Source organism: Procambarus clarkii, chromosome 23, assembly GCF_040958095.1.
Source record: "Procambarus clarkii isolate CNS0578487 chromosome 23, FALCON_Pclarkii_2.0, whole genome shotgun sequence".
Lineage (NCBI taxonomy): Eukaryota > Metazoa > Arthropoda > Malacostraca > Decapoda > Cambaridae > Procambarus > Procambarus clarkii.
In genome coordinates, this window is record NC_091172.1 from 30423654 (window position 1) to 30437250 (window position 13597).

General features: G+C 47.2%; 1 protein-coding gene across 19 annotated transcripts in view; it reads right to left on the reverse strand.

Moving 5' to 3' along the window:
• Window positions 1–2583: 2583 nt before the first annotated feature.
• LOC123763958 (cAMP-regulated phosphoprotein 21) overlaps window positions 2584–13597 on the reverse strand; it is a 257113-nt gene continuing 246099 nt past the window's right edge. For 14 of the 19 annotated variants that reach the window (XM_069330057.1, XM_069330053.1, XM_069330049.1 and 11 more), the window contains 3 exons: window positions 4944–5117; window positions 4449–4734; window positions 2584–4283 (listed from right to left, as the gene is read on the reverse strand). In XM_069330057.1, the coding sequence (XP_069186158.1) occupies window positions 3997–4283; window positions 4449–4734; window positions 4944–5117 (747 nt within the window). In that variant the 3' untranslated portion in view covers window positions 2584–3996. Of the gene's footprint in view, window positions 4284–4448; window positions 4735–4943; window positions 5118–13597 lie in introns of those variants that run through there. The other 5 variants (XM_069330066.1, XM_069330065.1, XM_045751321.2 and 2 more) reach the window with 2 other exon arrangements.

Here is a 13597-nt window from a genome sequence, read left to right on the forward strand (position 1 = left end):
TCCCCCGGGCTCCCCAGGAGGCTACACAGGGGTAAGACCTCAACATGTGAAGGAAATGGTGAACCCTGTTCTTGGCCCAGCTGCAGAAGCGCTCCTGACAGAAATCACAACGTTTGTCAACAACTGCCTCGCCGGGTTAATCCCTGATGAAATCAAACCATTCTTCTTTGGTGCATCCCTATGTGCCCTCAAAAAGAAGGGGGGAGGAATCAGACCCATTGCCGTTGGTAATACCCTTCGCCGCCTAGTTGCAAGGGCTGCTGTCAGAAGTATCCGAACGGAAGCAGCCACCATGCTGCAACCCAACCAGCTGGGGTTTGGAGTCCCCCAAGGCTGTGAAGCAGCGGCTCATGCTGCACGAGCCTACATTAGCTCTCTTACTGAAGACCAGGCAGTAGTAAAATTAGATTTTAAAAACGCTTTCAACTCGGTCAAAAGGGAAGCAATCCTCACTGCAGTCCAGGAACATTGCCCAAGCATTCTCCCGTTTGTGTCAGCAGGCTACAGCAAAGACTCAACCCTCCTGTTTGGCAAACATGAAGTCACCTCAGCAGAGGGAATTCAACAGGGTGACCCACTTGCACCGTTCCTCTTTTGCATAGCGGTTCGAGAAATTACAACCAGACTGTCCAGCGAGCTCAACATCTGGTTCCTGGATGACGGCACTCTGGCAGGCACACAAGATTCCCTGCTAGAAGACTTACAGCTGGTGAAGACACGGGGGGAGTCCATGGGTCTCGTTCTTAGCCCCTCCAAGTGCGAAATTATTGCATCTAGTGAAGTAATCATTAGAGCAGTGAAATCAGTTCTACCAGAAGCCTCAGTCGTTAAACCTACCGACAGCACACTACTCGGAGCACCTCTGGGCCACAATGCCATTGCTGCAGTCCTTGACGAAAAGTTTAGAGACCTAAAGAGGATGGAAGAGAGAATTGGGGACTTGGACTCCCACGATGCCCTCTACCTTCTCACAAAGTGCCTTACCCTGCCCAGGCTAACATACTTCTTAAGGTGTGCACCAACTTTTGGCAACCCACTTCTAAATCAATATGATGAGCTCCTCAGGTCAATATTCAGGAAGGCGCTCAACCTAGATTTAGATGACAGTCAGTGGGACCAAGCAACACTACCAGTGAGATTTGGAGGGATAGGCATACGAAAGGCAACTGAGGTAGCACTTCCAGCATTCTTATCCTCATGTACAGCAGCCAACGAATTGGTAGGGCAGATCCTACCAGAGCGTATGAGAGAGACAGCGGGAACTCGTGATCAAACGTTCATCGAAGCAGCCAGACAATGGGACACCATTGCACACCCTCAACCCCGACCACAAGTCCCAAAAGACCACAAGCAGGCCCACTGGGATAGCCCCATAATGGAAAAGACTGTCACAGCAATGATTGACAACGCTGATGCTGAAAACAAAGCCCGCCTCCTAGCGGTAACAGCACCCCACGCCGGGGATTTTTTATTTGCTGTGCCCAATGCAGCCCTGGGAACTCGCCTCAGTCATGACGCTCTCCGCATTGGAGTTGCCCTTCGCCTTGCCGCCCCCATCCTCACCGAACATAGGTGCATCTGCGGAACTGCGATGGCAGACCAATATGGTCGTCATGGTCTGGTATGTCGTAAATCACAGGGTAAAATTGCAAGACATGAAGAAGTCAACGACATCATCAAGAGGAGCCTCGCCACAGCCCGCTGCCCGGCACAAAGAGAACCACACTTATCCAGACCTAACGACCCTCAGAAGCGCCCTGATGGGGTCACCTTGCTACCTTGGAAGGATGGTAAGCAAGTGGTATGGGACTACACGTGCGCTGCCACACTGGCCAGTACCTACCTCCACTACAGCACACGTGAAAGCGGTGGTGCTGCTTCTTTCAGGGAATCGCAGAAAATTATTAAATACAGAGGTCTAGCACACTGCTACAGCTTTGTTCCGATCGGCTCGGAGACCCTCGGTTCGTGGGGAAAATGTGCATTGAAGTTCCTGAAGGAATTGGGGGACAAATTGATCGGCGCTACAAAAGACCAGAGAGCAAAAAGTTTCTTGTTCCAGCGCCTCAGTGTTGCGATTCAGAGAGGAAATGCCTGTTGCGTCTTGGGCACTAGTCCAACTTCAGAGGAATTCGAAGAAGTGTTTGACTTGCAACAATGATCGAACCCGTCTGTGACATTCATCAATGTTTCCCATTGTTGTGTTCTTCAAGAGATCCATAACCTTTAAGCACCTTTTTGCATTATTATTTTTGTATCAACCCATGTATATCTTGTAACCATCAAATGCATAATAAAGCACAAAAATATTCAAGGAAGGGGGTGGTAGGAGAAAAGCACACAGAAACTGTATTGGAGGGGATCTAAACATTCCCTCTAATGCGTTATGCGTGGTTTCCTCCGAGGCTATGGGTCCCCCTTCTTCCAGCTAGAGGTGGTACTCTTATAAAAAAAAAAAAAAAAAAAAAAAAAAAAAAAAAAAAAAAAAAAAAAAAAAAAAAAAAAAAAAAAAAAAAAAAAAAAAAAAAAAAAAAAAAAAAAAAAAAATATATATATATATATATATATATATATATATATATATATATATATATATTTATTTATTTATTTATTACCAACATTATCCTTGCTTAATCTGCTTAGACAAGACTCCTTTACACTTTATATGACTGCATTCCTACATGTTCCACCATGCAAATATCAAGTTTTTGCATTCAGTTGCAGATTTTTCAAGAAGTTTATTATTATTGCTGCCAAGATTTCTTTTCCATTACATTGTTTATATCAGAAGATTTTAATATTACGTTCAGGAGATGCACTCAACTTAAATAACACACATATTTAGAAGATTGCATTAACATTACTTTTAAATTTTAAATTATGTGACAGTTTTAGAAACAATGTAAAATTCCAATTTAAATGTGTTGAGAAATGACATTGTTTAGGGCAACAGTTATAAGAGGCACATAAGAAAGGTGAATGCAAGCCCAGTAATATACAGGTAATAACATTTTGTAAACCAATTCTAAAATATAAATTATTTAGTAGACAGAATGATCAAGGTTAAAAATCTGAATTACAATGGCAAAGAGATAGATAAATATATTGTATGTTTACATGATTATGAAAAAAACTGAGAATGCATGAGTAATTTAGGAGTTGACGGTCTTTGGGAATGATGGCTTCGAGTTGATGCTCTTATGAATGGAAATGGTTAGGTGACTAATATACATGAAATGTAAGGAAAATCATGAAAATACAGTAGTATGAATGGTTAAGATGTAACAGGTTATTAAAAACCATTTAGGTATATGGAGTATGAGTACCTTATTGCCATGACTAATGAGTACCATACTGTTATGACTAATGAGTCATGTTATCATGAGTGAAGATGCAGCCTTAAAGATATTAAGGAGCAGAATTAATATTACAGTGGTAAAAATTAATTCAAAAGATAATAACACTAAAATCATTCTCTCACAACTGTATTAATTAACTTGAGTGTCTCTCCAAACCGATGTCTGCATGTTTCTTTTTTAATACTGCACCATATAGGTAACGACTCTGAGGTATTACATTGCTGGCATATTAAATATACTGTATTCACATTCTTTCAGTAATTCTAGTTAGTCAGAAACTCTCAAAAAATAAATTTATTTGCACCTTGCAGTTCTACATATATCTGTACTTTCTTACAATATTAAAACATGGCGTTTTTAAATGGCTGTGTTTGAGGATTATCCACTGCACTACCACTACACTTATAATCCTCAACACAGCCTATAACATTCAACAGATTGGGTGTTGAAAACATACAGAACTCAACGGACACTACGTAAGGCTTTCATCAACCATCACTGCAGCACCTATCTAGGAGATACATGTAAACTTTGTGATAAGCATCACATAACTTTACTTTATCTATATATATATATTATTCCCACTGTAAAAGCTTGATTTGAGATGATTGCTTCAAAGCATAGCAGGATAATAATTTCAATCATTTGACTCTTGGCCTTCCACTGACAGCTGAGGTGTCATAACTTCAGTGCTACGGACATAAGAAGTTCGTGACCTTTGTCTGCGCACTTTAGGTGGTCTTGCTAGACTGAGGGGGGCAAGTGGGGTGGGCGTGAAGGCATTTGGGTGTCTCGGGCGCGCCCCTGCAAGAAGTAAAGGTGCAGCCCGTATGTGCCCTGGAGCCCCACCACCAGGCAGGCTGCCACCACTCATCCCACCTGTGTTGGGAAGCCCGCTTGTTCCCCCAAATATCCGCATATCACCTTAAAGGGGAGACACAGCTTTAACAATAGCTTCCACATACTTTTTCAAGAAAATACTGTACAGGCGAATTCTATTTCAGATTCTTTATACTGGTAAGTTGTGCAAGGGGACTTAGCAAGTAATTTATGAGAGGCTTTAAAAGACTAAACAAGAATAAAACTAACTTTGCATGATGGAGTAAGGTCTAGCCAGTAGTTGAGCTGTGGGGCCACCAGGAGCACCACCCATGTTTTGTGTCATGGTCATAAGCCGCTTGTCATCCTTGCCTATACCTGATTGGTCTGGTAAGTGTCCTGGCATGATGGTGTGCATGGTTGGCCCCATATAAGGCTTAGCAAACACAGGAGGATGTGGGGTGACAGTCCCTGGAGGGCCTGTAGGTGGGGCTGCACCACCCCCATACTGCAACACAGGTTGTGGTGGAGGAGTTCCTGCTGACCCACCCATCATCTGTTTTGGGAGCAATGCATATTATTACCAACTATACCTTTGCTCCATTATCAGTGGCACATTTATGACTGATATCACACGAATAATAAACATATGAAACATTGTATTACAAGCTACTAATTACAGAACACATGCCATTTTATCCAGTTCTAAAGTTACTGGTCAAATCTAAATCTACCCACTAAGTTCATGCACAAGGTCCTACCCACCTGTACAGAAGGCCTAAAGAAGGTTGTGAAGAGCTGGGGAGGGGCGTGGGATGTGGGGGTTGGGGGCTGCTGGGGCGGGACCATTGCCATATATTGCCCTCCTACACCCCCAGCTGGGGCTACCCCAACCCCCCCACTGCCGCCACTCACATACCCTAGGCTCATACTCATGCCCTACAAAGAACCAGAGATTACCACATCACCAGGAGTGTTAATAAGAAACTACAGTTTCCTTTAGAGAGTCTTGGCCTATGCCTGCTGTACTTTCTATTGTAATTCCTATATATCTATCTATCCTATTCAAAGCCCCATTAAATTTGTTTTTGGGGGGCTACAATGATACAGTGCCAAACTACTAGGTACTACTAGGTGCAGATTTTTTTAGGCCTACCAGGGACCATGAGGCAGAATCTGGCCCCTCCTCTAAAGAGGTGCAGAGAGCAGTGGCACTATGATCAAATTGTCAGTGAATTTTGATCATGTCTGTCACCACTGGAGAAGCACCCACAAAGTCAGCAAAACAAAACAGACCACTGCTGGTTATATGGAAACATCAGTTCCTCAAACTCACCAAAAGAGCTTTTCCCCAACAATGTAAACAAATGATTGAAAAGTTACGAAACTAGCACAAACTCGTTTGCCCCATCTCCCACCCTCATTTTGGGGGAGGAAGGCAGCAGACTGGGTCAGTTGGCTGCTCTACCCTCAGTTCTTGCTTATGGTAGACAGAGTGTGTGGTGCCCTCTCTCTCTCACTCTGGCTCCCATGTTCTGCTTCAGCTAAGTGGTCGTTTTTTGCCTTTGTGGCTGTTCCACTGCATATTTATGGTGCATGAGCCAGGGGTATAGGGTGCTTGGAGCTGCATGTGCACAGGGTTTTCTTCCCAATGTGCTTCCTAGCACTGCCCTTGCATTGTCAGTGTTCTCTTCCCCGGAGTGTTCAAGGTTTGCTCCATTAGGGGACTTCCTCACTTGTGGTAGTCCTTGCCCTATGTAGGTCAATTTACTTTTGGCTTTCGGTCTTTCCTCAGGTTGGGTGTGAACTTTTGACTGGCAGGACACACTGGGGATCACATAATCTAACCAAGGCATGATAAAATCGAATTTCTCAGCCTCTGGTGAGCTGGGTTGGCCTACTTACACAAATTCATGTGTCCATTCGACTCTTCCCTTCCTATTTCGTTCCATAACAAGAAACACATGTTATGGCATTTCCCTTCTTGTTTAAAAAAAAAACAGGATGACCTATTTCCTAATCGGGGTTCCAGCATAGCAATCCCAGTGCCTGGAATTCCTGTGGGGCCATTCCCTGCAGACCATGGAAAAACCCTTGTGGGTTTGGTGGTCCATTGGATATTCCTGCTGAATCCACACTAGCTTTGAGTGAGTTCAATGGCTGTGCATCATCTGTGCCACATGGAGATGGTCATACATTTCTACCTCTGCCATGCTGCCTGCTGGGTTGATGACACCTTCAACCCTGAGTCATGTGGGAATACTACTCCCATGTTGCTTGTCTAACAATGTAAGGAAGGGATCTTGCAGGAAAGCCATCTTTCAAATCTTCTGCCTGTTCAGCCAACTGCTCAGGAGTATGATCACAGCAACAGAACGACATTCTCTAAAAAGCTGTAAACAAATACAGTACTAAATATTGTTAAAAGCTTACTCAAAGAACATTCTGTGACTGGAAAGTATGTTGAAAAAGCCAGCATTAAATGTAATGAAACAGCATTTTTTGGGTGAGCCCTGGAAGCTTCCTGGAGCTATAGGACTAATATATGCTATATTAGTCTGGGGCTTTAGTCAATGGAGTTCTGCCTACCGAGGACCACGAGCCAGAACCTGACTCCCTGAGAGAGGCGCAGGGAACAATGGCCTAGGGAAACCTCTTTGTATTTGGGGGTATTCCCTGTCTGCTATCAACCAGGGTTAGGCATCCAGAAAGGTAAGTATCTCAAAACAAACCCCACATGGTAGGAGATTGCAAAAAACCTAGGACCGAATAGAAACAGAACTCCACAAAAGAAAACAAAGAAAACAATCAAACAAGCAAACGTTAACCACCGCTACCGTGCTACTTGTCTGTGCAGCTAGACCCCCTTCCCCCAGAAGGGAGAGACGGGAACCCCAGACCCTTGCGCCCTTCCCCTATATATATCAGGAGATGCCAGGACTTCGGTGACACGAAGTAGTCCACCACCAGCCACCCGTACATCTGGCAGAGCCAACGGAAGAAGTTGGCATCAACCGTCCATTCCGTGGACTGGGGAATGAACTTGGACAGGCCATCTGCCAGGACGTTGGGCAGTTCCTGGACATGAGCCGTATGGAGAGCTAAACCCCAAGAATCCAGAAGACGAGTCACTCGAAGTGACCAGCCCCAAAGAGCCAAAGACCAAAGAAAATTCCCTGCAGTTCAGACAAGGATCCACCGGAGCGCAGTCCAAATGGAGCCGAATCATAGAGCCCCAAGCGACCCGAACCCTCTGCAGCGAAAGCCAACCTGCCACAAATTCCCGCACTGTGCTGTGAGCCCAACGGAAGGACGAAGCCCACCGGCCCAGGTCAGCCTGGTGAGCACTGGGCATAAAACCTTAGCCGAGCGATGAAGCATCTGTGAACACATCGAGCTAGGGATTAGGGAGGCACCAAGGCACTGAACTCTGAAAAAGCCGAAGAGGACACCGGGAATGCAGCAACCGACGCAATGCCCATTGTGGTGATCCCAGCGGTCGCGAGAGAGGCGGAAGGGACGTCCCCAAAAGAACCAAAACAGATGCCGAATCCAGACCCGACCTGGTGAGTAAACCAGCACAGCAAAGTTCAGACTCCCACACAACTGCTCTAGCAACCGCCAAGAGACCCGGGATATTCCCCTCAAGAACAGCAGGAGGAAGGACTGCAGCTGCAGCAACACTGCAGGGGGGGGTGGGAGAGACACAGAAGCGGTCTGAGAGTCCCCAATGAGGCCTAGCCAGGTCCGAACCAGGGACAGAACCAGATGGGACTTCCCCCAGTTCACCAGGAACCGGAACCTGGTGAGCTGGGAAAGAACCACCCCTCTGGCGAGCAGACAAGCAGACTGGCTGGGAGCCCACACTAACCAGTTGTCGAGGTAGGCCAACACCCGAACACCTAACAGACATAGACAGAAGGAACCCAGAAACGAACCCAGGAGGAGCCAAACACCACCACATTTGCCGGCAGAAAATGCACCACAGAAAGGAAGGGCCAGACACATGATCCTGACAGAACCCTCGGCAAAAATGGTCAGAAAATGGACCGAAAACTGAGGCCCGAAGACTTGGGAGCCAGCAGAGCATGCAGGACACAGAATCTGGGTACAAAATCAGTGCCCAGAACCCAAACACAGACATAAAACACTAGACCGGGCAAAAAGATCAACACCCAAACATTCCCAGAGGAACAGACAGGCTAGGAAGCCCCGAAAGAAAGAACGAAACAGAGAGACGGCAACAGGAGGATAATAAACTCCAGACAGAGGTGAAAAACGCCCCATAATGCGAGCATACTCCCCCAGCAGTCACATCTAAACAAACAAGCCGCAGTGCTGCCCTGGTGGCCAGGCGGGGAAGCGCCCACAGAAAAGCAAAATGGCCACCAAAACAAAAGGAAAAGCGTCCAATGTAAAGGAGCCGAAATCACCCCAGCAAATGGGGGAAAGCAAAGCAGATGGGAATGAGGGAATAAACCCCCCCCCCCTCCCACCCAGATGGTACAGGGCCCAAGCAGGGGCAAACAGCCCCAGAAACAGTGGACTCCCACCACAGCCCCGGGAACCCGCTATAGAGGCCTCAGGGCAGAGGCGCCCTCCACACCCCCCACCCTAGAAGAAAGGCAGAGTCCAAGGAAAAGACAACAGGAAGAGGGCCCTGCTGGTTTGACCCAGAACCCTCGGTGGGAGGAGCAGGCTTAAAGGTCTCCATCCCTGCAATGAATGGGGCAGCCCTCAGAGCCGCCCGAGTCTCATCCCCAACTAAACCCCACCCCAACTACGAAACCCTCAGACGTTAGGGAGATTTCAGCAGCGGGGGTGGGGGGGGGAAGGGAAAGAAGATGCAGGGAGCCAGCAGAAGAGGAACCACAACAACAGGGAAAGGACTCAGGGGTGTGGACTGAACCAAGGTAGAAATGACCAACGCCCCTCCAAGTCTGAACTAACCAAAACGGGGCAGCCCAGAGGCATTTGAACGGGCAACCAACCTAAGGCGTTGCAATAACCTAAACCTTCCAAGCAATTCGACAGCCGCTTGACCCCAAGATCTTCTGAAGTAGAAAGGGTAAATTGGAGAATGAGTGGGCAACAAGACCCGCTCGATCCCAGGTTGAAGGTGTCAGCGACCCCACAAGCAGCATGACGGAGGCAAAAACCGGTGATCATCACCCTGAGACAAGGGTGACCGTCACCCTCTCCCTAGGGTTCACTTCTGGCTGCCCTTTGGTTCCTCAGATTCATCATTTTTGGTGGTTTCTGGTTTCCCACCTTCCCCTGTGGAGGCTCGGAAAGCTCTCTGTGCATACCTTCTGTGCAACCCGAATTTTGCTTAGGTCATGGTTGGATGTATGAGATTCAAGAGTGGTCCCAGCTGGCAGACACCTCTTTGTTTTCTCTTCTGTTAAAAAAAAAAAATATTTCATGTAAACTGGGAGCTGGGCATGGATTTGTTGCTCCTGCTCGCTTGAGTGGCGTTTAGCTTCTGAATTACAGGTTTCTGGGGTTGTTTTCTTGTGCCTCTCCGTGTTTGCCTCCTCTCCTCGTCTTCATCAGATCATCTTAGAATGGGTGTTTGGGGGGTTTGAGAACCTTTGGTTGGTTTTGCCTTTTTCTGGTCCCAACTCGGGTTCTCTGGGTCGAACTATTTGTTTATTGTTTTATGAACATAGAAATTGAATCACTAATATGATCACAATACTTTTGAGTACAGTGACACCGTTTGCGAATGCTCCCCCATTTACGAACTTTTCGGATTACAAGCCCAATTTCTTCGTAAAATCTGAATCGGGTTATGAGCCTTTCCTCGGGAAACAAAGTTTGTTGATACGTGTATGGCCGACCTAGTGCGTGGTGGAATGGTGATCACGCCTCAGTTTATCAATGCCTCCCGCCTAGTGACAATTGCGCCTGAATTCTTCGTAAAGAATTACTTTTTTTCGGATTTTTGGGTATTTGAACATAAAAGTTGTCATTATATATCTCGCAATGGGTCCCAAGAAAGCCAGTGGTGAGGTTCAAGCCAAGAAAACACATGTGGGAATGACCATAGATGAAAAATACAAGATTATTCATAAACATGAAAATGGTATGAGGGTTGTTGATGTAAAGTAGACGATGTTCTTTCCTCATTTATTAAGAAAATGTGTGCAGTATGGGAAGATTGCAAAGTTTTGCTGAAAAGTGTCACCCAAATTAAGCTGTAGCAGGCCATTGTGTTAACCTTTTTAATGACAATGTGATGTCTCACTTCAGACAAATGTTACAATGTAGGGAAAAACAAGTGTTGCTAGAAAGGTTTTAGTGAGAAAAACAAGCAGTGAGCCATAAGCAGGCCTTAGTGGTATGCAGGCAAAACATGCCAAAGAGTGTACCCTAGAGAAGTCATCACTGCCTGATGTTATAATGGAAGGGGGAATCCCCTTCCGAACAGTAACACCTCTCCTCCTCCCCCTCTCATCACCATCTTCCATATGACAACAAGAGTCATGAGTAAAGGTAAGTAATAACTTGTACATACTTTAGTACTGAAGATTTGGGTGAATTAGGTATAAAACTTACTTTGAAGTTAATTTTTGGGGAAGTCTGGAATGGATTAATTCACTTTATACATTATTTTGTATGAGGAAATTCACTTCAGTTTACGAATATTCAGCTTACAATCCATCTCTGGGAATGGATTATATTCGTAAGCTTAGGTACCACTGTATAGCGATGATTCACACATTTTATTATATAAATATATCACACTACACACTATTAAATAATATTACTGCAAAAAAACTTAGAAAAAATCAATCAGAGACATTGAAATAATTAGGTAATAATATCTTTGTGGCAACTCCCGCCTGACAGCTCAAGCAGATCTGACCGCCTCCGGCGCTTGCTCTGTCAACGCCTCTTTTTTGCTAGACTTCCCTGCCCTATTGCGGCCAAAATAGGCCACCTACAATTTTTTATTATTATTTTCCCATAATCAGGGAACACAAATGAACACTTTTATAAGATGCAATAATTTATTTTTTTTCTGTGGAGAGCCCCTTCTGCTCCCCGGAGCTATAACGGGCTGATCTGTATATATTAGATCATGGCAACAGTCAATCGAAGGAGTTCTAAGCCTACCGGGGACCCGGGCCAGAGCCTGGCCCCCCTTAAGATTGGCACGAGGAGCAATGGCCTAAAGACACCCCTGTGTAATTGCAAGCAGTCTCAGGCACCCAGAAAGGTAGGAATTTCAAAACAAACTACTGCTGGTCAAAAAATTGCAAACCGAAAGCCGAACTAGCAAACAGAACTCCCTCAATCAAAAACAAGGAAACAAACATGACGTCACCACAACCGTCACGCATCCGTCTGTGCAACCCCCTCCCCAGGAGGGGGACAGGGGGTCCCAGACCTCCACGCCGGCAACTCTCCTCAATTCAAGACTCTGTTGTGTTGGTGACGGTCGATCGCTCTGGCTCCACTCTTTGCGCAGTGCTGCAGTGCGGTGTTGTTGCTCTGTTTTGGTGGTGTGTGAGCCAGTAGTAACACAAGAGTACTAGGGCTGCATGCACCTAGGGCCACCTTCCCTAGGTGCCCCATAAGTACTGCCTTTGCGGCCTCAGGGTTATTTTCCATGAGCCGTTCAGGAGCAGCTACGTCCGTGTGGATCGTTCGCTGCTAGGTGATTGCCCGCCCTTGGGGGTTCAGTTGGGGAGGTTCTTACTCATTTTTTCCCTTGGGTAGGAGGTAGTTTCGTCACTGACTGGGGCGCGAGGTACTGTGCAGCTGTCTGATATACGCATAGCGACTGGTTTTGTTCACCTGGAGACATTGTGCTTTTGCAGGGTTTTTCTTTTGGTTTTGTTTTGATTTGCCTGGTGCAAGTCTGCCTGGTGTGGTGGTAGGACCACTTGCAGGTGTTTGATGGCCCTCCACTAGGTCCCCATGCTTGGACAAGTTGTAGGGGTTCAGCTTTTAGTTGTTTGCTTGGTAGCTCTGAGATAACCAGTTAGCAGTACCTTGCTTGGGCTTCCCTTAGCAGTCAGCTTAAAGGCCCTGGAAACCCCTTTTGGGGCTCAGTGGTCCCATGGAGGAGACCTCCGAGTCCCACCTCGCCTTGTGCAAGTTTGAAGGTTGCTTTGTCCCCTTGTCTCAGGGTGACACTAATCGTCTGCCTCCGCCTAGCTGCCTGTTGGGGTCAGTGACACCTCTGACCTGGAGTCCTGCGAGTGGTGTTCTTTGCTTGTACTCCATTCACCCAGTCCACTTAGACTGATAATTGGTTACAGGCAGCTTAAGTGTTGCACGCGAGGTTTAGGTTGCAGCAACATGCGAGGTTGGTTGCCTTTCCAGATGCCACGCAGCTGCCCCACTGAATTATACTGGTAGTGAGACTCGGGCGGCTTCGGGGATTGCCCCTTCCGGATTGGCGGCGGAGGCATTCGAGCCTGGACCACCTGCCGGAGCTTTTGAGACACGCCAGCGGGCCCCCTTCATCCCTGCTTTTCCGGTAGACTCTGCTTTTTCTTCAAATGCAGAGGGTTTGGAGGATGGCTCGGCCCCGGGTCCTGATGTGGAGGATTCCGGGGCTGGAGGAGGAGTTGACTTGGGGGGCCTGGGACCCCACTTGTCCCTGCTTGGGTGTTTGGTACCCTCGGCATGGGGCTTGTTGTTACAGAGAGAGAGGTTTTCCCTATCCCCTCCCTGTACGATTTTGTTATGAGTTCGACTCCTCCCCGGGTTCGGTTCCAAGTTGCCTTGGGTTCTTCGGTTCCCTCCTTCTGGAAGATTTTGACTTCCTGCATCCCACCGAGGAAGGTGTGGGAGGCCCTTGCAGCTTACCTCCTGGGAGACCCAGATTACGCCTTGATAATGAAGCCTTCTCCTTTTGAGTTTGGCTCCTCTTTTCCTTATTGGGTGCATTACAAGGTGCCGGAGTCTTCCTGGCTGGCAGACTGCCTTTTCTTTCGTTGGGGGATTGGCATTCGTTGTCAGACTGTCCACTTGAATGGCGAGAGTTGACTATGGTCGTTCAGATTTCCTGGGGGGGGGGCGAGTTGGAGCACCTCATGCGTGCTTGTTCTCCCCCGCCCTTCCTTATGATGGTGGTCGGGTGCGGCTTCACGTGCAGGTTCCCTCCTTTTCGGCATCTCTAGTGGCCGAGGATTTGGGCGCCCATGGGCACTTGGCTTCCGTCATGCGCTTCTTTTCTCTGCTGGAGCTGTCTTCGGACTGGTTTGTGGTGGGTTTGGAGGAGTTGGGTTCTGGGCCAATGTCCGATGTGCTTGCTTCGGCAGCTCGGGCGCTGGCTGCCTTGTTGAAGTTGTACGTGCTGTTTCTGAGGGAGGCAGTGTCTGTTCTTTGCTTCTCGTCTCGCATGCTGAGAGGCGGTGCTCGTCCTTTTTTGGGGGGGAATCGTTTTGGGCCCTGGCTCT